Below are 26761 nucleotides of genomic sequence, written 5' to 3' on the forward strand. Positions count from 1 at the left end.
AAGAACAGAGAATTTCAGCCCCACACAATGCCATTATTCTTTGGTTAAATGTATATTAATCTGTATATGTCCCTTGCTAACAGCTCAGAAAACCTTGATACTTTATGAAACAATTCTTTCTTTATGTTTGTAAGGAGAAATTTATGCTAATGCAAAACTATGCATTGTCTATAGCTCACCCTTCTTGTTACCTGATTCTGATTCTGTGGAAGCTATTTTACAACCCTGGAAATCACTGATAACAATGGAAAATGACTTTTGTCTAGACATGCAAATTCTGTCTTATCCAAAATGGAAACCAAGTCTTAGACGAGGTAAGAAACTTGTCCCAAGTCACAAAGCTGGGAAGTGGTATACTTGGGTTTTCCTAGAGAGATGTCTCTCCCTCCTCTTCCATATCCTATCCCCCTACACCTCCCAGCTTGAGATGGTCCTGAGTGAGGAGGGGGTGGAAAAGGGAAAATGGGTATGTCAAATCTAAACCTTACCTAAAGTCCTGTTTGCCTGAGATCAGCTTTGCCCTTGTGCAATGTTCACTGAGTGGATGTCCTAGACTTGGCCCTAAACTCCCATGGCATGGGCAAGGTTGTGTTATGTGAATCCTTTTACCCTTTGGGGCAGAAATCATGTGGAGGCTCTAAATACATCATCTAAGATAAGCTCAGATGTTCTGGAAATTGCCATGAAGGTTGGCTAGACTAGAGTTTGACTTCATTTATGTTCATGAACTATCTGAAATGAAGATTTAAATTCTCTCTACTGAGGATACCACTTTAGATTTTTTACTGGTAGGAAACTGGGGCTGCTTGTAAGTCTGATATCTGCCAAGTAAGGTCCCATTTTCCTGCCTCAGATTGGTTACTTTGTTTATCTTGTGTGTGTGAATACATCCTCATTCCTTCTTTTAGCAAGGGAGTTCTGAAGGAATAAGAGTAGATCTTGCCTGCCTAAGCCTAGGTTGGGATCTATTATAACTCCTTTCAATTTGACACATATTCATTGAGTCCTAATGCATTCCTTCTCTGTCTCCAACATCTTAGAATCAGTGAAGTGCATACATTTTAGAAGGGAAATTCTGCATGTAGTATGCTGGAGATCAATTATTTGACACATGTTTAAACTGTGTTTAATTACAGGTGGTTGGGTTCATGTGTGCTGGGTAATCCAATTGGATACAGCCTGCAAAGAGAATCGATTTACTTCAAACTGCTGCCACTCCAGCATTTCTAACTAATGGGTTATGTGATGGTTTAAAAATAGGTCCCCTCCCCTTGAATGTGGGCTGGCCTTAGTGACTGCTTCTAATGAATAGACTAAAACAGAAGTGACAGTGTGTAGCTTTGGAGAGTAGATCATAAAAGGCACCACATCTTCTTCCTTATTCACCCTCTTGAATTGCTGTCTGGGGGGAAGATCCTGCCAATGGCCATCTTGGAAGTGGATCCTACAGTCCCAGTTGAGCCTTCAGATGACTGCAGCCCCTACTAATACCTTGACCTCAACTACATGAGAGATCCTGAGCTGGACACAACCACCTAGCTAAGCCACCCCAGAATTCCTGACCCACAGAAACTGTGAGATAAAAAAGGTTTGTTGTTTTAAGCTACTATGTTTCAGAGTAATTTGTTTTATAGCAAGAGATAAGTAATACAGGTTAGAAATCCCAGAAATAGCCAGTGATACTTCTGAAAAAATGATCAGCTAAGTGGTTATTGCCAGACTTTAGGAACCTTGATCAACTGTTTAAAGTCCATTTTTTTGGCAAGGCCCTGCTTAGAACCTGTACAAACAATTTCATTCTCAATCCAAGTGTTAAAATCTAGGTCTTTGTAGTTCGAGCAATATGAATTTGCTTAGATAGATTCATGTGCTGCTCTGTACGTTTAATCAAAATATCACCAAACACATGCATTTTTTATTCCTTCCGCAAATATTACCTACATGCTTATTAGATCTCTAGTACCATGCTGGGTGAAATAGGTGCTCTTATGCATCTATTCATTCACAAGCATTATCTGAGCATCTACTAGGACCCAGGTACTGTGCTCAGCACTGAGGATACAGAAATGAACATGACACCTTGCCCTTGAGGGAACCAGCATTTAGTTGAGGAAGTAAATACATACAAGTAAATACATACTTTACAACACAGTTGTGGTGAATATTACCCCAGAGATATGAATAACGTGCTATGATGTTGCAGAGAATGGAACAACTATTTCTATTTGAGGTTTTGAAGGATGAATAGGAGTTTTCAAGCAAAGAAGAGTGGCAGGTTTGAGGGATGGCATTCCAGGTGCGGGAGAACAGGGTATGCAAAGACATGGAAGTATGAAAAGCCTGAGCTGCCTCTTCACAGTTGAGTTCCTTCTGCTTGAGAATAAAGAGATGGCCGGTGATAGGCATGGTAGTGTGAGGCCAGCAGGACTGGCTTTTTTTCCAGGCCACGGGCATTTCAAAGCCAATAGGCTGCTCAAGCTGCCTCAAATTGAAGAAGCGATAAAGAGTGCTTTTGCTCTCTGCCCCAAGGCTCTCAGGCTAGAAGAATTCTCATGGTGAACCCTGAGCTTTGGGAGGACAAATGTGTAAATCTTCTGGAGCATATCATTTCTTTACCATGAAGGACTCAAATTGTCTGTGCATGAGTCTACTAAGCTTCTAAACTTGGCCTTCTGTGCCCTTTTGCCTTTTAGATCAGTGCCACTCAAGCTATGGGTGCAAGACCTCGTACCAGAACGTAAACCAGCACACTGCTGCCTTTATCAGTGAAATCATGCTATGAAGTAAATGGTTTGCTCAGTGGCATGACTTACATTTGCCACAAGCTCCTAATCTCATCACACACTGATAAATAGTTCATGGGTCAGCAGTGATCCCTAGACCACATTTTTTAGATTGTTGACTATCCACTAAATAAAATCCTATATGACAAATGTCTTTATTTCCTTTCAGAGCCTGGCCTATATGTCCCTTTTCTCCTGTGAGAATGATGCAGTTTATTTTGTTTCTCTTTTGGTTTTGACTTCTAAAAAATTCAAAGTCAAGTTTGAAGCTCAAGGGCATCCACCATGTTGACACTTTGAGGGAGGCGGCTTATTTTTTTACCTTTTGTTTTTGATTCAGATTTTCTACCTCAAATTTATGTTTGACTTGATTATTTCATTGACTATGCATTGGCTGGATGACGTTGAGAAAGATGGCAATGAACACAACCATGACAAATAGCATGACAGCAGGCACGGCAAGTGGGCCAGATTTCTGGTCTGCATCCATTTGAGTAGAATCGGTGTCGTAGCTGTGTCTCCATGACCCCAAACAAGTTGAACTGGTTAGTCTCTGAATGGATAGAATTGGTCTCATGGAGACACAAATGGTGTTCATGAGGAACTCATTCCTCTCTGCATGCAGAGGGTACTGGCCTCTGTAAATGAAGTCAGCGTGCACAGTTAGGAGAAGAGCACTCACCGTCTTGGTCGTTACCTGAGTCAGCTGGAGACTTGCTCCGGCGCATGGGGCCAGGGCTCTTGGCTGAACTCTTCTGAGGTGTTGGGGATGCCTTCGGGCCAGCTGTGGCTGATGGGTTTCCCTTCATGACTCGGCATTCTGGTGGAAAAGGACACAGCCAGCTTAGGAGAGCCGGGGAGAACCAAGACTCAGCATCTTACCAACCTCTGGAAACTGCAGTAAGCACCACATACCAAAGCACCTTCGGACTCAGGACTACAAGGTGGTTCTCATTGTTTGAAGGAACGATGGCTCTGGAGAGGGAGGCATGGGAGAAACTTTCAAAAGTCACCTGGGCTAAGCCAGGTGTTTAAATTCCTGAATCATGGAAACAAGGGAAGGAGTAGAAAAGCAGTTCGGGCAGGTCATTCAATAGTCAAGTCAATCATTTTTGGATAACCCAGTCATGTCTCAGAATAGCACCTGTTGACATAATTAATTAATTTCCTTGGAGAAGAGATTGACAGCTCAGAGGTTGCAGCCACGCAGATGAAACATTCATGAGTAAGTTAAAGGGGGGGGGGAGGGAGCTATTCTTTATTATTCATCGCATGCCATGTATTGTAATAGGCGTATTAAGGATGTCATGCCATCTTATAAAGAAGCACTACTACCACCACCACCATCTTGCATTTATAGAGTTCTTTTCGATTTTCAATGCATGTTATCATAATCTGCTATGCTGGTTTAATGAATAAATGGACCAGCAGTGACTATGCCACTCAGAACTTACAGAAAGCCCCTGGGTGTGTAGGAGAGTCTGCCAAATGTTCCTGCAACTTCCCCAACCCCAATCTGACACGTTCAGAGCACCCTTTCTATGCAGGTCACTCAGCATCCCTACAATGGTAATTTGGGGGCACTGATTGTACTAATATATTAGGAGGATTATTATACTCATTTTGTGGATGAGAATACAAAGAGCTTCAGCCTCTTGCTTAGGGTCACAAAGGAAGAAAACAGCAGAATAAAGATGATCAGTCAGGTCTCCTGAGTCCCAGTCTAGAGTTCTTTCCACGATACTTTCCCCAACCTCATGTGATCATGCTCAAAGTGGAACCAAACAGCTAGGCACAGGGTTGTCTCTTCATTGGACACCTCCTTGTCACCTTCTACTTACAGATACATTGAAAATATCAGTCACTCAGAAAGATTAGATCTTTTCCGGTAAATTAAGTTTTTCAGGAAACTGAGGTAAGCAGAAAGCTCATTTTTGTTTGTTTTACTTCTTGTTTTGATGGATAAACTTTAGTGATCACTGTCCAGAGCTGAAGATGTAGAAGATACAACAAACTGGACACAGCCTGAGATTTGTTTCGCTATTTTATGGTCATTTGCCTCTTCTCAAAGTGAACACAGCAGAAATGCCACCTCTTTCAGGGTCCTTGTCACTTGAGTTGTTTGCAGACTCTATATTAGTACAACTTGATTTGTTTTTTCCCCACACTTTATTCGTCGTTATTGGGAAATATGTTTTGACTGTGTCTTTCCATTGGGATCATACCCTAGTCCTGTGGCTGTGTGAGCTAATTCACCGTGAACTTACACGTGGAGCTTGGACTCAAGCAAAGGGAGATGGGCAGATGCTCACCTCCTTCCTGAACTTAACAATCTTCTGGAATCTTGAGCCACAAATCAGGGGGAATGGGGCAACAAGCCAGAAGGTGGGAAGAGGGAAAATGTTTGACACTAACAACACAATGGAAAATATTTCTAAAATGGAACCATCAACATGGGCCAAAGAGCTGGAGGATGTTGACCAGAAAAAAAAAAAAACATATGCATACAATATTCAAGTTCTGAATCCAAATGTTCCTTCCCGTGGTCTGATTGAGCCTGTCAGCCCATGTGACATAATATATGGTTCAAGAAATATGGCCACTATTGGGGCAGGTAGTGAGTCTTATTGAGTCTGGAGGCCAAACATCTGAGATATGCAATCAACTTTCACTTAGAGACTCATGTATCCAACTATACAAGAGAAAGGGACCATGCATGGATGTTTTCCAGGCCATATAAGCCCATGGAAATCCTAAGGGATAGAAGGAGCGAGAACAATGGAACAATAAAATTCAGTGGTTGTCCTTACCATTTTCATCCAGAGAAAAGTCATCCTGAGCATAACGAAATTTTTCAGGACCGCAGGCAATAAACACATCGTCATCACCAAAGAAATCATGGAGACAGGTTACCTACAGAGAAAGCGGAAACATTGAATTGATATTTGATGGTCTTGTGACAATGAACTTCATGCCATGTTTGCACGGGAAAAAAGTTTCACATCTGGGCCATCATTTTAGCCCTCAGGGATCTCCTCTTTCTCAAAATACCAGGCTCAGAGTCTGCACCACAGCCCCTCGTGAGTAAAGATATACTGAGTGCCATTTTCTTTCCATGTTGCATGTGTGGTATCTTGTTTCCATTTCACCAAGAGTAACTTCAAGTCCATGTCCAAATGGAATGTTCCCCTCTGAATAAAAGTCAGCAAGTAGATGACCCTACAAATGTCACCTTTCCTCAGATCCTCAAAGACAAGAGTGCTGTTAGCCCAAGTCTGGGGGTAGGGGTGTAGGCCAAGGAAGATGAGAAAGACCTTCTGTAACCTGAGATGGACAGATTCTGGCTGACCGAGATGTGGAAGTCCCTCTCTCTATCTTCATGAGTTTTGAAAGAAGGACACCGGTTTTTAACCGCTTTGGACCCACAAAAATTGGACTTTTTGCTAAAAGTGAACTGAGCACCTGGTAGCAGCCCAGAATACCATTCCTCTCTGAAAAAAAAAGGAGGGGAAAACCGTCCTAACCACTTAAAATTTAATCAAGAGCAATGGGTCCCTGTAGGCTTGAGGGTCTGCTGGAAAAGTCGTGTTCCCAGGACCCTTCCCGCCCTCTATCGCCCTATGCATTGCGGCTTCTCCACAACAGAGAGACAGTCCTCCCCAACTCCTTTTCTGCACAAAGAAATGAGGGTCCCTGGGAAAGTATGCTGCTCCCTGCAGTCTCCCCACTTCTCAGCTTTCCTAATTACATTTGATAATTAGTCCAGCACACCAGGGAAAGCCCAGGAGAAACCATAGAGTCAAAACATTCTTATCCCAATCCTTAGCTTGAAAGTGTTCAAAGCTTCTAATTGTTCTAAGCTACCCATTCAAGCTGCTAGTAATGACTTTCCAAAGGCACCGTGCTCACAAACTAACAACTGCTTGCTGGGTGCAGAGATCAATATGTTACATTTGAAAAATGTTTGTATTAATAACATCATCACCCACCCAGGGTCTATTCAATCCCTGTTCCCCCAGCCAAGATGATTGCAAGCCTTACACAAAGCAAGAAATGCTTAAACATTATCCACATTGTCTCAGCTTCCCAATCACCCAAAGGATGCCAAGGGAAGAGAGGGAGACTTGGAGGGCTGCTGGGTTCACCCCTATTAAGCCTCTTCCCAGCCCTGGGTCCTGACCTCATCAAATAGGCCACCATCCTTCTTCAGCCCACTCGTCCTCACCCATTCATTCCACAATCATGTAATAACAAAGAGAGCCACCACTAATTGAATGCTTACTCTGAACAGGCACTCTGCTAAGTACTTCCAAATCTGTCATCCCATTTTACTCTCACAACAATTCCTAGAAGTTGGCATTATTATCATCACTATTTTACAGATGAGAAAACTGAGGTCCAGAGACAATAAGTAAATTACTCAGGTGGAAAGCGATGAAGCCAAATAAGCGCAGATCGATGTGACGCCAAAGCCTGTGCTTTTAGCCACTCAGTAGTACAAAGCACTTACATATGGTTCAGGCACTGGGGAGACAAAGATGAGTAAGACTCAGGCCATGACTTCATGGAGCTCATAATCTGATGGAATGAGATACACTGAAACAGAACATTTCAATATCATGTCATGAGTGCTAGGAGTATCTGCAGTTGCCTTGGGAGCTATTTAGTACCACCTCCAAGTGACCCAGTCACTAACTGGCATGTTAGTTCAGTAAGCAGCCTGCATATTGCCCTGGTAGTGGATCCAACGATAGAGGCTACATACATGGCTTTGAACCCTTCTGCAGATGCCCACTGACATCTTGGACCAATACAATTTGGAGCCCCTAACTATGATACGTTGTGTGCCTCTGAGTTGTTTATCCCTTGCCACCTCTTGACCCTGAAGATCTCTGCCATGCTCTGTGTTTGAGGTTGCCCCTGACTCTGACTAGCTTCATTTAGTTTTGGTCATGAGTGAGGGAAGCCCCTCCCTTGGGCATCCCTCCACTAGTGGTCTCTAGCATTTAGCACTGTTTCAAAACCCGCCTGTATTTTCATGAATATTCACCTAGTCCTTCCCATTAAATCACAGCTCTCCTGAATGTAAAGACCAAGTTTATCGCTCCCTATATATCTTCCCGTGGTTCCTGGTAGAGCACTTAATCGCATAGTGAGAATTTAGCCAGGGCTGTTTTTGCCTCAACTGAATGTAAAGAAAATAAGAAGGAGGCTTTGTAAGGCTATACAAAGGCAGAAAAGTAGAAACAAGAAGGAAGAAATCAATAGTGGCAGACAATAGGACCTAGCATTCAAAGGTTTTGAAAGGTAACACAAATATATAAATTTAGGAACAAGAAAGGAGCAATGACTGTGAATTCAGAAGTTATTATTTGCATAACTATGACAATTAGTTTGAAAACAGATGAAATGGATCATTTTTTAAAGGAAAACATACATAAAGAAATTAGCTCAAAAAGAAATAGAAAACCTCAACCAACTACTGGTCATAAAAGGAATTTAGTAAATACTTCAAACAGCAACTCTTCCCCCAGAGGTACCAGACCATTCATTTTGGAGGTATTTGTGGAAATCACTTCCCAAGAAGAAAAACCGAAACCTCAAAAGCAGCCATCGCAGTGACATGCCATGCTATCCTATTGTAGGACAACAAAGCCTTCACAGACTGCTCTGGGGGTTGCTGTTACAGTGACCCACCCTCCTCCAACTCCAAGCCTCTCTGCCCCCGCCCAGGCTTTGGGAAAAGCCTTTGGATAACCCCTTCTCTGGGGAGCTTCTAAGAAAGGCAAAGCCCCTATGCTTCTGACAAATTCACAGTGGTGTGGCTGGCTTCAAACACATTCATTTTGCAATCCAGCTGTTCAGCATCAGGTTTCTTGTGTGATCCCACCCCACATTTTACTGGTTCCCAAATGTAGACAAATTCATATTGTGCATGTGGATACCCAGCTTTCCCAAATGCCTTGGATACTGAGACACAGCAGCCCTCCCCTGCTTTGTTACAGAGCTGGGAAAATAGAAAGCCCTCCATCTTAAATATGAGGAACCCAAAACACAGAATGTCAAAGTGGCTGAAGGATACACAGATGGATCATGGCACAGTTGAGACTAGCACTCAGGTGTCCTGATTCAATTCGGGACAAAACAACTCAATTGCCTGAGAGAACGTGCCTTCCTAATCCCTGATTTCAAAGGCTTGTACACAGCTTAGGCAGGAGAGTCACCTTTTGTCCTCATCAATGCCTGATACGCATTAGAACATTTTATTGGACTCAAAAAAGATAACATCTTTATGGATCACATTTTAAATCTATGGATGAGAAAACTCCTATTCATTACCGTAACTGGTAACTGAGTATGCAGTAGAGAAGGAGGACAAGGAAGAGGGGAAGGAGGAGGAAAGGAAGAAAGAGGAAGAAGGAAAAGAAAGAGACGAATGGAGGGTAAGACATACTTTCCAAATGAAACTCACACTCACATCTGCTTTTTAAAATTCCATTCAGTTAACATGATACAAAATCCACCTTAGGTTACGTTGCAAATATATAATTTTGCAAACCATTTTTTTGTGGTAAAATTTCTGTCATGAGGTGGCAACGAAAGTGATAAAAATAATAATCATTATGATACCACTTACAGCATCCTCAGAGATCAAGGGTCTTGCTGACATCAGCTTTTGTTTGAAACACACTTGGGTATTTAAGTCAGAGGAGAGAACACAAAAGCGTGACACCCGTCTTTGTAATTAATCAACTGCCAGCACAAAATCAATAAAGTCAATCAACTCACGTGAACACTGAACCATTTACTCAATGTTCTTCCTTTAAAAAAAAAAACAGCATGAGTTGGGGGAAGGGAAGCTAGCTTGGTTATGCATTAGCGCGAACAATAGATTATATGGACCATACAGTGGCTTAAATGCCGAAGTACAAATGGGGAAACAGAGACAACAGATCACTGTGTGTGGCAGTCCATTAGCTGCAAATGGCAAATTCACTCTGTGATTTGATTTAAGCTTGATTAGATTCTCCATCCACATATTACAGATGCTGGCAGTGAGTTCTCATACGTGTCTGCTGCTGGTAGATTCTACATTTCACTATCTAACTGTTCAGAAAGAAATGTAAGTAAGGTCTTGCTCGTATATCTATGAGACTCACCTCCAACGTGCAAAATATTTTCATTGAAAGTTCAATTCCACTAATATTCACTCATAAAACACTTGCTATGGCAAAGGAACTATGTGAGAGATACAGAAATGTACAGAAAAAGGCCCCTGTCTTCCGAGTTGACAGCATAAGAAGGAGTCAGAACCTCACAAATAATTGGAATACAAGGCATACTGTTTTTAGCACCATTACAGAGGCACAAAAAGCAAGAGGAGCACAGGTGACAAAGAGAAGAATTCTAATCATGAGAAGTGGGGAAGGCTGCACAGTGAAGATGATACAAAGTCTGACTCTTGAAGGGCGTGTGGGATATAGGTTGATGGAGACAGGAGTAAAAGGGATTCCAGGTAATTGCACAAATAAAGGAAAAGAAGCAGGAACTTGCTTTTTCTTAATAGCCCTGGAAGAAGAACTGCATCTTATTGACTATAGTCACAGAGATTCTAACTCTCTATAGCACAACTGCCCGGACCCATCTGCCAGCCTTCTGCACAGACAAAACATACAGTTGTCTACTGGTGGAATTCAGGGTGAAGGAAAGGGCAGAGAGTGTCTATGGGGAGAGGAGTGGCCCCAGGGGCGCAGAAGAGGGAACTCTGTGGCAAGGAAGACAAACCACACTGATTTCCCCGTCTTGCCAACAGTGTGCCCTGCCCATAGTGTGGCTGGCAAGCTTTGCAAAATGAGTTAATGAAAGATTCAGTAAACATTACGGATGAGGCTTTTTCTAAAAGTTACTGCCACTCTCATTCTGGAACATTTCCTGCCTGCCTGCCCTGGATGGGCTCCAGTCACAGGCTGGCGCAGGGTTGGCGTGGTGAGCGGAGACAATGTTTATCTCTAGACTCCTATATTCAACTACCTGCTTGGCAGCTCCGTTTGGTTATCTGACAGGCATCCCAGATTTAATATGCCCCAAACCGAATTCTTACCGCTCCCTCTCCAAATCCCACTTCCCTCCAGCTTTCCTCATCTCAGTCACTGGTACCACAATTCCGCCAGCTGCCCAAACCAGAAATCTGGGAGTCATTTTTTCACTAGAAGTCACATTTTATCTTGCCCATTGTCACCAGAGGCAGAATAAAATCCACTTTCTGTCTTGGCTGTATATTACCCAATCTCTTGTGCCACATATGCTACCTAGCTCCAGTCACACTGGCCTTCTTCCTGCTTCTCAAACACATCAAGATCTTTCGTGCTTCACAGCCTCACTCTTGCAGCTCCCTCTACATAGAAAGTACTCTTCCCAGAGTCACAGGCCTAGAGCTGCGTCTTCCCCATCAAATCTTCACCACATACTGGGGGACGTCCCTGGTGGTCCAGTGGTTAGAACTCCGTGCCTCCACTGCTGGGGACCCAGGTTCAATTCCTGGTCAGGAAACTAAGATCCCGTAAGCTGCACGGCGTGGCCAAAAACAAAAACCCCAAAACAACAACAGCAACAAAAATAAAATAAAGTACCACATACCGTATTTAAGTCTGAGCAACCCTCAATTTACATGCCATTGTTGCTTAGAATTTCAGATCTTTTCTTTAACCCCACAAATTAGTCATTATTATTTTAATTATTTTATATAGTTAATATTATTTAAGTTTATCTACACATATATTTACCAGTCTATTTGATCACCATTTCTCGTTACACCATTTCTCTGGGGTCATTTGAAAATTAGGAACATGTTTGACCTTCCCACTCTATCTTCCATATCTCAGTCTCACTTTCATATTTTCCATCTTCTTATCTCTTAGGGCTACATTCTGGAAAATATCTTCAAATCTGCCACTTTGCTCTTTCTTTCTTCAGATGTATTTAATTTGCTGTTTAACCCACTCAAAGAGCTTCGAATTTCAATGATAATAATTTTGACTTTTAGAAATTCTATTTCATTGTTTTACTCAAATTTGCCTGGTCATAGCTGATAGTCTCTTTTTCTTATCCCATTTTGGTTACATGTTTTGTTTATTTAAATAATCCATATTATTTTAGGTCCTTATCTGATCGTTGTAATATCTTATGTCCTTGAGAATCCAAATCTGTTGTTCCTGCTAACTCTCCCTCATGGTGACTGGTTTCCTTTTGTGTTTGATAATTTTTAAAATTATGAGCTCATATTTGATTAAATTAAATCTTTGGGAATCCTCAGGGGTCTAGGTTGGGGATGCTTTTCTCTGAAAAAGACATGAATTTGTTTCTGCCAGGTGCCAGGGTTCACTAACAATATGGGGGCAGCACCTTTTTTCAGCTATGGTTTCCCTTGTGACATGAGTAGTATGAATCTGAATTCCAGACCTGTGTCAGAGCAAGCTTTGGGCTGCAAATTCTCAAGAGGATACTTGGCTAGCACCAGCCACAGCAGCAGTAACAGTAGTACTCTTGTTTATTTTGTTTCCTACCTGGAGTCATGACAGAGACAAACAAGTTTACAGGTAGGTTTTTGGTATATCCCCTTTTAAGGGTCCTGGCTTAATGCGGAGGTTGCAGCTTCAGGTCCCTCACTTTTCAAGGACCTTGTGTCAACTGAAAAAAAAAAAAACCCCAAAACCCTGCACAACATAAAAAGCTTGAGTCAAGTTTATTCAGTATCTTACTGAGGACTATAGCCCAGGAGACAGCCTCTCACACAGCTCTGAGAAATTGTTTTCAAGAGGTAAGGGGTGGGGGGGTTAGTATATATGTGATTTTGGTGAAGGAGGTACGTGCAACTAAGCACACATCTCGGTAGAAGGTTGCTGATAGTCACGAGGAACAGATACCTTAGTTAATGGTTTTAGTGCTTTTCTAAGTATAGAAAGATGCAAGAATCCAGTTTCATAAAAAAAAACTTCTCCTGAAAATATCTATCTGAAGGCCTGTTCTGCCAGTTTTCCCAGAGCACTGAGTACCTCATTCTTGATCTCCATCATGAACTCCTTTCAGGGTGGGTTGAAGGTCAGCGACTGAAGTAGCTAATGACTCAATCCTTGTAGAGCCAGATGATGAGTGACATTCTTTAGTTGGCACTTGCATGTCCTGCACTTCTGATAATATCCAAAGCACCGGGCTCCGATTATGGGTTTTGCCCTCAGGGAAGCTCAGGCCTTTACATACTGCCTGCTGCTCTAGTTTCAACTTCTGGTCCCTCTTTCTCCTGCCTTTCTTTTCCGGAAGCTTAGAAAAACATTTTAAAATGTTTGTTGCAGGTTCCTCAAAACACTAAACACAGAATTACGTATAACTGGGTCCCTGGACCCAATTTTAACATGTGAGGGTGTGTGTGTGTGTGAAGTGGTTTCTCCACACCTCTAATAAGCAAAGCTTGGATACCAGCAGGGTGTCCTACAATTCCACTGAATTCTGACACTATCTATCTACCTGGAGATAGCATCAGATTCCATGGGTTATGGGTTCAGTCCTACAAGACTGCCCCCCACCCTTTAGAGATCAGTCACAAGCCTAGGTTGTTGTTACCTGGACTTCTGACCAACTGGCTATAGATCAGAGGTTAAATTTCTTCCAATTGGAGTAAACAGAGCAGACTTGTTTGGGATCCTCTAATGCTGGGGAACCAACAGGAGGCCGCTTTGACCCCATCAATGTCTAACCCCACTTCTTTTTTTTTTTTTTAATAAATTTATTTATTAATTGATTGATTTTTTTTTTGGGTGTGTTGGGTCTTCGTTTCTGTGCGAGGGCTTTCTCTAGTTGTGGCGAGTGGGGGCCACTCTTCATCGCGGTGCGCGGGCCTCTCACTATCGCGGCCTCTCTTGTTGAGGAGCACGGGCTCCAGACGCGCAGGCTCAGTAGTTGTGGCTCACGGGCCTAGTTGCTCCGCGGCATGTGGGATCTTCCCGGACCAGGGCTCGAACCCGTGTCCCCTGCATCGGCAGGCAGATTCTCAACCACTGCGCCACCAGGGAAGCCCTAACCCCATTTCTTAATAACCATCTAAAGATTTCCACCTTGCTGGGACAACTCTTCCGTCTCCGTTTACTCTTTGTTTCACTCCTATCGATATTTGCTTTATTCACCTTATTTCTCATAACCATTTCAACATTTCCACCTTGTTGGGAAGAGTCCCGTGACTCTCCCCTCAGCCCCTCCTAATTCCCTTGTTAATTAACCTAATGTTTTTATTAGCATCTGTAAGACCCCTGAGGGGAAGCTGAGGCAGCAAATTCCATAACGCTTCCAGAACTGTTTTTTATGTTTTCCAACATTAAGATTATAAGGGGTGCCCATGTGCAAGTGCCCTGGATAACAGGTATATTCAGCCGGGTGAATATTCCGGTCATCACAAAGCCAGTACTACGTGGCTTGCATACAAGCATCAGCTGCTTCATTTGGGGTGTTCTACTTGACATTCATAAGGGGAGACAGACAGCCCCTCTTTTCAGGGTAAACAGACCTTACAGCGGCGTTTATCCAGCCCACCATGCTGGCTGCTCCCTCGGGAATAAGCTGCTTTGTGTCTGGATCACATATAGCCATCTGTGATTGTTTCATAGTGACCTGTGGGGCCTGCATCAACCCAAACATGTTCTTCCACCAAAACCAAAGACAAAGACACAGCTTCTAAAGTAGTCACTCTCACAATCCATTTTGGTAAAGGTTCTCCAGGAAGCTGATGATACTGATTCACAAAATGAAACAACTCCTTCATACCACACTCCCTGGTTTCAGTAGTTTCTTGCTTTTGCCCTCTCCCCATGCTAACTTCTTGGTAACCAGAGGTCTTAGAGGTACTTTGTGTTGTCCCTGCACAATTTTTACCTTGGCAGGGGGTGGGGGGAGGCAGCTGAAGTTCTGAGTCACTGAAATCTGCTTTTGGTCTAGCATCAAAATCGGACACACTATTCTCTTTTAGTTTATCTATTATAGATCACAATACCCAAGGGAGTGAATATTTTGCCTCGCTCTTATCAGTTTACATTTCCTTATGCATCCAGTGAATTAACTCCCCAGGAGTTGGAGCCATCACTAAATTCCACTGGTAACTTTTACCTTTAGGAAGTGATTGCAGCATAGCTGCTGCTTTGTACTGTGGGTGACCACGTGGCCACACAGGAATCAAAGGTTCATCATTCTCCTGTCCTTTCATCCTTTCTCTTCCAAACCACAAGTTTCTGTGAGCCAGGGCTGTTCTAGCAAATCCCACTTCATTGACACCAGTCGTCAATTCCAGTGTGTGTGTGTGTGTGTGTTCATGGGGAGGTTCCCCACACCAACAAACAATTCTTGGACACCAGCTGGATGTCCTACAATTCAAGTCTGACACTATCTACCCAGACATAGTGTCAGATCCCACAGGTTAAGGGCTCAGTCCCACAAGACTGCCCCCAGCTCCTCCATTTCAGATGCCAATCACAAGTCCAGGTTCTCACCTGTACTTCTGACTGTTATAAATCAGAGGCTCCCAAGACCGCTTCCTTAAGTTTGATTAACTTGCTAGAGTGGCTCACAGAACTCAAGAAAACCATTTACTCACTAGATTACTGGTTTATTATAAAAGGATATAACTCAGGAACAGCTAGATGGAAGAGATGCTTAGGGCAAGGTATGGGGAAAGGGCACGGAGTGTCCATGCTTTCTCTGAGTCAATCTCCCTTGCTCTCCACGTGTTCACCAACCTGGGAGCTCTCCAAACGCTCTCCTTTGGGTTTTCATGGAAGTTTGATTATATAGGCATGATTAATTAAATCATTGGCCATTGGCGATCCATTCAATCTCCAGCCCCTCTCCCCTCCCAAGAGGTCTGGGTGTGGGACTGAAAATTCTAACCCTTTAATCACATGGTTGATTCTCCTGGCAACCAGCCCCCATCCTCAGGTGCTTTCCAAAAGTTACTTCATTGACATAATAGAAACACCTTTATAGCTCTCATCACTTAGAAAATTCCAAGGGTTTTTGGAGTTCTTTTGCCAGAAATAGGGACAAAGACCAAATATATATTTCTTATTATAAATCACAATATCACACCTAAAGACCCAGCAATTCTACTTCTAGGTATATATACCAAAAAATTGAAAGTAGTGACTCAAATAGATACCTGTATGCAATGTCCATTACGGCATTATTTGCAATAGCCAAAAGGTAGAAACAATCCAAGTATCCACCAACAGATGAATGTATAAACAAAATGTGGTATATACATACGAGTCACATTGTATTAATGTATTCATACAATTCAACCACAAAAAGAATGCAGTTGATACATGCAAATTGGACCTTGAAAACATTATGCTAAATGAAATCAACTAGACACAAAAGGACAAATATTGTAGGATTCTACTTATGTGAGGTATCTAGAATAGACAACATCATTGAGACACAAAGTAGACTAGAGGTTACCAGAGTCTAGGAGAAAGGGGATTGGGGAGTTACTGCTTAAAGATTACAGAGTCTCTATGTAGGGCGATGAAAAAATTCTTGAACTGGGTAGTAGCGATGGTTGAACAACATTGCGAAGGTAATTAATGCCACTGAATTGCACACATGAAATGGTTAAAATGACAAATTTTTTGTAATGTATATTTTACCATAATTAAAAATATTAATAATGTAATATACCCAAAACCATTGAATTATACTCTAAATGGATGAACTTATATTATGTGGATTATATCAATATATCAATAAAGCTGTTTAAAAAAGGGAAATGTAAAGAAAAATTTTGCTATAATTTATCCAGGATATAGCTGTATTGTAGCGGGAAGACTTTTCAGAAGACTTAGTCTGCCATATTGCAGAAGCAGAAGTCAAATTTCACCTATTCAGTGAGGTCTTCCTTATCTCCCAATCTAAGCTAGAACCACCACCACCACCATATAAGATCCAAGAGAGTAGAACCCTCATTTGTTTTGTTCACCATTGTATCTCCACTAAGTCTAAGTCTAAAAAGTCAAATATTTAAAAAATATTATTATCACCAGTAATAACAAGAGTAGGAAGAGTCTAAGAACCATAATAATTAAAACTGTTTCATAATTAAGGATATTACAGTATAATAAGATTATTCTAGACCACTAGTGATCATTGTCTACTGCACCACATATTAGAGAAAGTCCTAAGAGATAAAGATTGACTTGTTTACTAAATTCTAGATCTATTTGTTTTCTAATTATATGCATTGAAAAACACGTCCACCCCCTCCCCAACTAAAGACCATTTCTTTAAGCACGTAAATTACCCTATGGGTTTTGCCCTTTCTCTCTCTTTCATCCATCAAGGCATGCATTTCTTGAAGGCACTGACCGTGATTTGCCTCATGGTACCTTAGGAAACAGTGTTGACTGGCTGATTGTGCAGGGAGGGACTGATATTCTCTTCCCACTATCTTGCGCCACCCTCTGGAAATTCTCTGCCCCTCTGCAAGCTAGTTTATTCCTATGGCAAGTCATGTTGAGGCTGATTCCCTCTGATCTCCAGCACTAGATCTGATTGGATCTCTCTTCTTCTTTTTCTGGTGAAGAGTGACTAGTCCTTAGAAGCTCTTCTCATAGGTTTCTAGGAAATAAAGTATCATGTGAAACTGCAGGAATAAATCACATTTCTGTCAACTGATTCCTTCCACTGGTCTTAGACTCAAAGCCAGTGGTGACTTTTCTTCCCACTTCATTCTAGAATTTCCCCCAGAAAACCCAGTTAGACTGAAATCTAGGCAGCCAGATCTCAGCTGAGCCATTGTCCCTCAAGGTTATTCTTTTCAACTTTTAAAATAATTTTTCTTTGAGTGGTGAAAGGACATAATAACCCCACATAGCTTTTGTTGTGTTGCCTTTGTCAAGTGATCTCACCTCCATTACGTCATTTGGTTCATTAGCCCCATGTTTTATTAATGAAGCATGAAAGCTCATCAAGATTAAGTGACTTGTACAAGATCACATTGCTAGTTAGTTACAGAGCTGATACTGGAATTCCAGACTGCTTTTATTCTGCCACACTGGGTACCTAAGCTATACAGCAAAGGTACTCATTTCCTACATGGGGAGACCGAGGTAAGGAAATACAGTAGGGGACTCTGGGTAGTATGAAAATACCTGTGACCTGGGAAAGAGGGCCATAGAAGGGAAGATGGGAAGGAATAAGACTTTTTACCCTATTTTACCAGGAGCTAGTGTGATTTAATAACCTGAGCAAGGCTGTGCCAGCTCCCCTGGAAGCCTGGCAACCCCTCAGTGCTCCAGGGTGTTTTTTCCTTAGCTTTTCTTTGCCATTTTCCAAGAGTCTCTGTGTTAGCTCCCACTGGGGGCCTCACAGGGATGAGAACAGCTGCAGAGGCGCTGGAGTTGGGCTGCTGAGTCCATGCCCGGGACCGACACCTGCCCCTCCACAGGGCCCTGGGGACACGTTGGCTCAGAGAAACAGGGACGAGACAGAACTCCATTCATCAGAGAGAACTGGGGTGGAAAAACCCTGCCTGCTCCCTTGGCACCACTAAGCTCTATGGTTGGCCCTGAGCCCCACGCAGCTCCAGATTCTGTTTGGTAGGGTCAGTTAAAAGAAGCAAGTGTGCTTCTAGGGCCCAATGCCGTTATCAATTGCATTTAACAGTTATCTGGTATCTACTGTGCACAAAGTATAGTGGGAGTATGGCTTTGGAATTCAGTAGAGGAAGGAGAGGTTTGTTTTAAAAAACGGGGGGAGTTCACCTCTACCTTGGTTCTAGGTTAAACCCTGCCATTGACTTACTGTGAAATCTTGGATAAGTAAGTTGCTTTCTCTCTGGGCCTCAGTTTCCTCTGCTGTAAGGTGTGGATGCTGTTCTAGAGCCATCTGAGGTCTAGGTCTCTTTTCTGTTACAAGCCCTTTTGAGAATTTGATGAAAGCTATGGATTTTCTTCCCAGAAAAAAAAATGCATATGTGCACACAGATAGTTACTTTTGCATATAATATAGGGAGTTTAAGGATTTCCCTAAAGCCCATCGATAGATCTTAAGTTTAGAACCTCTGAACTAGTTGATTTCTGAGGTATCTTCTAGTTCTGACAGTCTACAAAACATTCCAGGTTGGACACGGTTAATAAGCAGAGACACCAGGGCCAGAATGCTGGCAGCTGTCATGGAATCCCAGAGGCTTAACTGTACCCCCCTTCCCAGGCTTCCTGAGACTCCAGTCCAAGGGAAGCAAAAGGATGTAAGCTCATTCTCTGCAAACTCAGTCCAAAGGAAGCAAAGGGGTGCAAACTGATTTACAGCAAACCAGAGACTGGAGTGTGCATCAGACAGTTGCCTCCCAGGTTGCTGGAATTTAGCAAGGATACGAACTTCGTGAGAGACAGTAGGCACGAGAGTCACGGCCTCTAAATGTCCCTCAACGGTTGGTTGCAGATAGGACAAAGAGAATGGACTGTCCAATTGATAAGAAACATACAGCTTGATTATAGATGTTCAGAGGTGGTGACTCAGGAGCTAATTCTCAACATGATTGGACAGAATACTAATGGCCATAAACCTACTGCATTTCCTTACATAATGTCCCCTCCTTTACAAGTATATATTTTACTACAATAGAAACATCAAGGGAGAAGAAAAGGAAGAGACTTGGCGGGTATATCAGTCAGGGTGCTAGTAAAAAACACATGACATACTCAGAGTAGATAAATTGAGTAAAGTTTAACAAAGGCAACTGATTACAAAAGTATGGGCAGTATATAAAGAAACCATAGGAAATGCTGAAGTATCCCAGGACTAGTAATAATGGGGTCCATTACCACCCTTACGCCTGAAAGAGAGAGGAGAGGTAGCAGATACCAGAAACCAGAGGGAGGAGAGAACATGAAAATTATACGAAGAGAGCTTCCTGATAGGAGCTGTGACCTTCAGTGAAGGGAAGTCCAGCATCCTTGCAGGCAGGGTACCAGGGAATAAATAGCCTAACCTCACTCCTCTCCTCCCTGCCAGTGCTTCCCTTTCCAAACACAACTGGAATCCTGAAGACAAGGTAGCCTGTTGATATGGGTCAGCCTCCAAGGGCACAGAGCAGGGTGGAATAGGGTAGAAAGTAGATAGTAGATCTGGAGAGGAAGGCCTAGAGAGTAGGTCTGTCACTGCAGGCAAGAGAAAGGAACTGTTGTTACAGCCTTGACTATGACATCTATCCAGTGGATATTGTGACACTTGGGTAAGAATAATTGAAGAGGCGTGACTACAATTAAGCAATAATATTAATATCATTTTGCATTTGTAAAAGCTTTTACATGTTTCATGATGCTTTCACCCCATTGTATCTTTTGAACCATATAGTTACCATGGAGACAAACAGGTAGTTCTATTTTACACATGAGGAAACTGAGGTCCAGCCAAGGTAAGGTGATTTGCAAGATCAAATGTCTATAAAGAGGGAAAGAGACTAGAACTTGGGTTTGGACTCCTGGTCCAAGGCCATTTCCACTATATCCTGTTGCTTTTTCTATATCATGTTTCAGTCCACAAAACTGTTCTGACAGGCCTTCAGAGGACTCCTACTTCTGACAGACATGAAAAGCCACCACAAGAGCAACAATGAGGAAAAAGAGTGCACAGACTTCTTCCTCATGTTTTTAAGGAAGGTGGTAAGAAAAGAGGCTGAGGTGGAAGACAGATAAGCAGGTACAATATCCTTTGCAAGTATTTCCCAGAGCGGAGGTTCTTAGGCCCAGTTCCTGGCATCTGGGTACCCCACCTCATCAGCTATACACTTGCATTGTGAAGGATATGGTTGAATGAAAGTAGGAAAGGAATGGAAATGAAGAAATTAAAGTTCAAGATAAAAAGGAAACAGAAACTTAACATGTCTTTTAGAACTCAATTGCAAAAAGTAAAAAGTATTTTCACATTTGTCCCAAGAATGAAAACCATGAGGAGATCTACCTTTCCGTTTGCAATTAAGTAGGATTTCCAGAAAATTCCAAGGGTTCACTCTTCTTAGGAACCGCAATAGTGCCGAATGGGAGAGGTGAGCCAGGCACTAGATGTGAAAGAACATTTGGGAAGGATGGGATTACCTTCCCAACAGATGCTTATACCTGCTACCCTAGATCTCCTGCTCCGAAAATAATTCAGAAGTCTGTGGACCCTAGAAGGCTTGAGACCAATAAGCTTTCACAATCCATAGCTTCTAGAGCAGTGGTTCTCAACCCCGGGGCCATCTTACCTCTCCCTAACTCCCCAAGGGACACTGAACGTTATCTGGAAGCATTTTTGGTTGTGACAACTTGGATGGATGCTACTGACATCTAGTGGGTAGAGGCCAGAGATGCTGCTGAATGTCCTACAATGCGCAGAACAGCGCCACACGACAAAGAGCTAACTCTGGACCAAAATGTCAATAGTACCAGGGTTGAGGAACCGTGCTCTAGGACATTTCTCGACTGTCAAGAGAGCACCTTTGCTGTGACCACCACTCTCCGCTCCCGACCCGTAAAGATGGCTTTCTTACTCCCACCTATGGATCTCAGGCTGGCCACTCCCTAGAATCAGCTCCATTTTAGCAGGCTTCTGGGCGAAAGCAGACTTTGATCTCATTTCCTAAGGCAGTATTGTTTTTACTATTGTTTTACTATTGTTTTTACTATTGTTTTACTATTGTCCATTGCTATTTCGTTTTTGACCCTTGGCCTTGCTTTCACCCCAGTAAGAAGCTTATTTCCTAATTCCTAACCGCTTTTTTAGTTAATGACTCACAGCCTGCCTAGACCTCTGGTTTTTGCAAAGTCCTTGGCTCTTCCAGTCCTGGCATCCATCCCAGGCTCTGAGGTCCAGCTTCATCCATGGTTTCAGTACAACACTGCCTTACTCATTCCATTCTGGGACACCAAATAGGGTTTGGACTGGTAATTACACTAGATCTGCTGCCTCTTGAATCTGTGTGAGAAGGTTGCCAGCCCCAGGAAGGAAAGGACTCAATAAACTATCAGCCAATACAAGAGGTCCTCCTGCTGTGATTGTCAAAGAAAGCTGTAAGAGGAAGAGAAGATGCATTCTGGGGCAATACATTTCAGAAGACCTCTGTGTCAGCTGGCTTAAGCAGAGACAGAAAGATGTCCTGCCCAATGTTGTTATAAATCTAGTTAAGTGCGCACTTCACATTTGAAGGGAAAAAAAGCTGAGGATAAATTGATACTCCACAGTTGAGATAATGTCTGATTTGGCCATTTCTCAAGTGTCAGCCTCATAGGCCTAGAATGGAGTATAAAGAAGGAATTGGAAACAATATAAAAAGTATGAGGATTATAACCATGAAGGCAGTAGGACTATCTGCTGTTTTCCTAACAAACGTCCATTCCTGAGTTTTGAGACTTGGGATTGACTTCTAGTTCTGGTTCAGTCACACATTGCTATATGATCATGAGCAAGTCACTCAAATACTCTACCTCAGGTTCCTCATCTGAAAAATGGAACTAATACTACTCTGACTGCTTCATAGTAGGGGTTTTTTCCAATTTAGAACAAAAAGAGATAGTGCGTATGAAAATGCGTTGAAAAGTACTAGTGCTGTATGAATGCAAATTATTATAATTACTTTGCAAAAGCTGTATGACCTAAGGGGAAATGAGGTGGGCCAAGAAAAGCTGGTAAAGTTTATTTAATTTTTTTTCCCTTTTTCTTTTTTTAACATCTTTATTGGAGTATAATTGCTTTACAATGGTGTGTTAGTTTCTGCTTTATAACAAAGTGAATCAGTTATACATATACATATGTCCCCATATCTCTTCCCTCTTGCATCTCCCTCCCTCCCACCCTCCCTATCCCACCCCTCTAGGTGGTCACAAAGCACTGAGCTGATCTCCCTGTGCTATGCGGCTGCTTCCCACTAGCTATCTATTTTACGTTTGGTAGTGTATGTATGTCCATGCCACTCTCTCACTTTGTCCCAGCTTACCCTTCCCCCTCCCCATGTCCTCAAGCCCATTCTCTAGTAGGTCTGCATCTTTTCAAATATACTTCAATTAAAAAAAAAAAGAAAAGCTGGTAAAGTAAATCAGGTTTTGGCAAAGAAAGAGAGACAGACACACACAGACACACACACAGAGGGAGAGGGGGAGAGAGAGAGAGAGAGAGAGAACCCAATACAAACTCTCTTCACCATTTCATAGCACCCAAGGCCTAGAAGGAAAATCCACCGTCTTTCTCTGCCGCTACAGAACACTTTACTTCCACATCCTGGGCATAGTAGTACCTATCTTCTTTCATAAAATCCCTACAATAAAGGACTCCCCAATATTATTTGGTAATGCACTCCAGAATCGATCTTTCAGTCAAGAAATTGTTCTGAATTTGTTTACTAATTGAATAGCATTCACTGAATGCTCATGAGAATTCAGCCACCATGGTAACTGTCAGGGATACAGAAAGAATAAGACACAGCTCCCATCCTCAAGGAGCTGCTAGTCTGGTGGACATTTCTTGGTTGAGTCCCTTCTGTAACAATTTAATTCTCTTCTTGCATCTGACCTACATTTAATGGCCTGAAAAATTGACTTTTGGACCTTGTTTATACAATCATCTAAACTGCTTAGCCATTCCAAGTTTTGACTCATACCAATTGCTTTTTGAGCCTGTTAAGATTGCGAACTTACACAATTAAATTAGTTTCCCTTAAGAACGGGGGAAATCATCCAAGTCAAATGTACTGGCAAGGAAGGCCAACTGGTTGCTGGGAAACGATCAGTTGACTGCAAATTTCTGATAAGCTAAATCATGCTAGAGTGTTCATAGCTTAATCTGCATCCCGCCCAGGGTTGGAGGTATTGCCATAACTGAACCCTAAGGAATAAAGCTCTAATAGCGGACGTCTCACGTTCCTTAAGATCTGGTGAAAGATATTTGAGGGCTTTTGATGGCCCCTTCGAATCACTCTCTTCATGTAAACCGTCTTTAAAGTTCTGTTTCCACCTTCTTCTTGCCATTCATCTTCCCATTACGCCAATCATCATTTTTTAATGAGCCAAATTGGTTCAAACTCAGCTAAAAGTCAAATACACAAAGAAGTAAGGCTGATGTCTGTACTAAATGAGAGCTTCTATGACAACCCTCAAGGAGGCCAGGAGACAAAATGCTTCTCTGAAGACATCCAGGAGGAAGAGCTAGTGAAAGTCCTGTATTCTCCCCCTCCTCACAAAAAGCCTTTCTTTCCTCCTCTTCAAATCCATTCCGCCACACAGAGAGCCAGGACTAGTGGCAAGTTTAAGCAGGAATGCAAATTGAGGGATGTGTACAGGAAGACAGAAATAGACTGTATAAAATGGCAGCCAGTGTGATCGCCTGGAAGGAGCTCAAATCAAACCTTTCCACTGAGAGCAAAGCATCTCCTGTTTACATTTGTCCCTTGCGTGAGCTGCTGGGACCAGCAGTCAGGCTTTTGATGGTTTATAGCAACAGGACACAACCCCTTGGAGGGCTGAAGGCCCACTTCTCACTGTACCTCTTACCAAATAAGTGGTAAGATCCACACTGAAGGCACAAGAACCTGAGCTAGACTGAACCTGCATGATGAGATTTCCCAGTCCCAATAAAAACCAGGCTTGCTGCAGCTTCTACAAAGCAACCCACAGCACTGGGTGGGGAGACAAGCTGCAGTCATAGCAATGTCATTTTCTTGGCATGTACAGTAGATCAAGGGTCATTTAATTAACACATAGTTGGAACAGAGAGTTTAGATGAATTGCATTTTTCGGTTATTGAAGGTTAGCCTTTTAAAAAATTCACTCATATTTTGGTTCCAATCTTGTTAAAGAAAAGGCTTTAAAAAAAAAAATAAGACCGAACACCAGATTTTGGGTATATGTCATTCTCTTATTAAGGTAGAAGATTTTAAAAAATTATTGCAACATCTTTAGGATCATGTCTTTCCATCCTCCCAGTGTCTAGCACAGGACTGGGCACATGGTAGATTCACAGAAAATTCAGTTGCTTTTAGTATTCTAATGAATCATCATTTTACTGTATTTTTTGTGTGTCTACGCAGCTGATATCCTCTCTTTGTCACATATGTACAGCTGAAGTGTATCTATTATTAATCTAATATCTACAATTTCTTGAAATTGTTTTGTTTATTATCTCTGTCACTAACAGTCACTGACATAGGTCCTCATCCGGAACTCAAGGGCAGATGTGCATTCTTCTGGTCATTTTTGTGCTGAGGTTACACTTTAGCCATCCAAATTCAGCTCAGAGGAGACAAACTAGAGCAAGAGAAGAACATGGAGCCAAGAGAAGGGGAAGGGAAGAGAGACAGGAAGAGCCATCTAAAATGCTTGCTGGGCCATGGTTCAGAGAAAACTGCCTCCCTAGACTTGGCTGTCTTTCTAGGCCAGGCCTCTGTCAATAACACATTTATTGGCCATCCTGACTTCAGCCTCTGATTTGCCCAATTCAAATAGACTTTTTCCAAGAAACAGCTCTCCTAGTCATGGCCCCTGACCATTACAAACAATGCTGTTGAAAGGTCCGAGTGAAAGGGGCCATTTTCTCCAAATGAGTCACCACCACCTGGAAAGTTCTTGGAAAATGGAAGAGGCGCCAAAAGGCTAAAGACAAGGAAATGTTGTCCTACTTTTTTGAAAAGGGGAAGAAGTATATCTCAGAAAATATAAACCAATAATTAACTCGATGCTGATACCCAGGAAAAAATATCTAAAAAGGGTTATTAGAATATTGTTTGTGAACACTCAAGAGAAATTATGATCGGTAGACACAAACAAGGGTTGACACAAGCCATGCCCAGCTTATTTTTCTTTTGATAAAGTTACTAGACATCTCAGGGTACGGGTGCAAAAATACATTTAAAAACGTATTTTGAGTACTGACTATGCCCTGGGCCAGGGTTGGCAAAATACTTGTCTCCTGAGCTCATGGCAGAAATCATTAACTCCTCACAATGCTCTTGCCACTGAGTTCCTACCGAACCTCACAGTCTTCCTCAGTAGGTAGTCACCATGGTCCACCTGCCATCCTAGGCTCAGGTCCTGGGGACGCAAAGAACACATAAGACCCTAAAGGAATTCATAAAATAACAGAGGAAGTATGTTAGTTATTACAATCCTATTATATAGAAATGGGACCTGTCAACACTGCTTCAAGGATGACGAATGTGGACCCAGTAACACATCACAGAGGAGGTGACAATTGAAATGGGTCTCAATAGATGAGTAGGAATTCTCCAGGTAAGGGAGGAGAAGAGCCATAAAAAAAATGTAAGTCTGAAGTTTTTGAAATTAGGTCTTGGTTATACATTTGTTGGCAAATTAAAGAACTAGGGGTTGAATGTCAGTACGAGTTAGAGTCTTACTTGAGTGGCCCTGCCAAAAGAAACTGATTGATGTTGGATGACAGAATCAAGATTTAGAAAGTTTTTTAAAGGCAGGACTAATGGGCCAAAACAAAAGATTTCTAATGCTCCTTTGAGTTCTAGGAGAGAGTATATTTAATACATTTAATAAATACAGATTTCCAAAATTCAACTGTATAAGATGGAACAAAATGGATATTAACAGTGGCCCTAGGATTTTAGTTGATCCCAAGATGAATATGAGTCATTAAGGTGGGGTGGGGTAATAGTAAGGAATAGTATGACATAGTGAAAAGATCTCTGGAATGGAAATTGAGACCCAAGTTTAGTTCTGTCAGTTTTGCTAAGTAACTGTGTGATCTCAGTAAGTCATTTCTCATCTCTGGGCCACATCGTATTTAAAGGAGTTGGACTCAATGCATGGTTTTCAAACTATGTTCTTCGGATCCTCAGGATTCTCCTTGGGCTGGCTACCTTGGGGGACAAAAAGGAAGTTGAAATGATAAAGGTTCTATAACCTCTGACCCTCCTTTCATTTCAACAAGAGAAACTTCACTCTTAA

The 26761-nt window shown here is 42.2% G+C and overlaps 1 protein-coding gene across 9 annotated transcripts in view; it reads right to left on the minus strand.

The window, feature by feature from the left end:
* Window positions 1-26761, minus strand: part of DCX (doublecortin) — a 365391-nt gene that overhangs the window by 33563 nt on the left and 305067 nt on the right. For 6 of the 9 annotated variants that reach the window (XM_082377384.1, XM_082377385.1, XM_082377386.1 and 3 more), the window contains 2 exons: window positions 5594-5696; window positions 3466-3603 (listed from right to left, as the gene is read on the minus strand). In XM_082377384.1, coding sequence (XP_082233510.1) covers window positions 3466-3603; window positions 5594-5696 — 241 coding nt within the window. The remainder of the gene's footprint in view (window positions 1-3465; window positions 3604-5593; window positions 5697-26761) is intronic. The other 3 variants (XM_082377388.1, XM_082377383.1, XM_082377382.1) reach the window with 1 other exon arrangement.

This window comes from Balaenoptera borealis, assembly GCF_965194805.1.
Source record: "Balaenoptera borealis genome assembly, chromosome: X".
In the NCBI taxonomy this organism is placed as follows: Eukaryota; Metazoa; Chordata; class Mammalia; order Artiodactyla; family Balaenopteridae; genus Balaenoptera; species Balaenoptera borealis.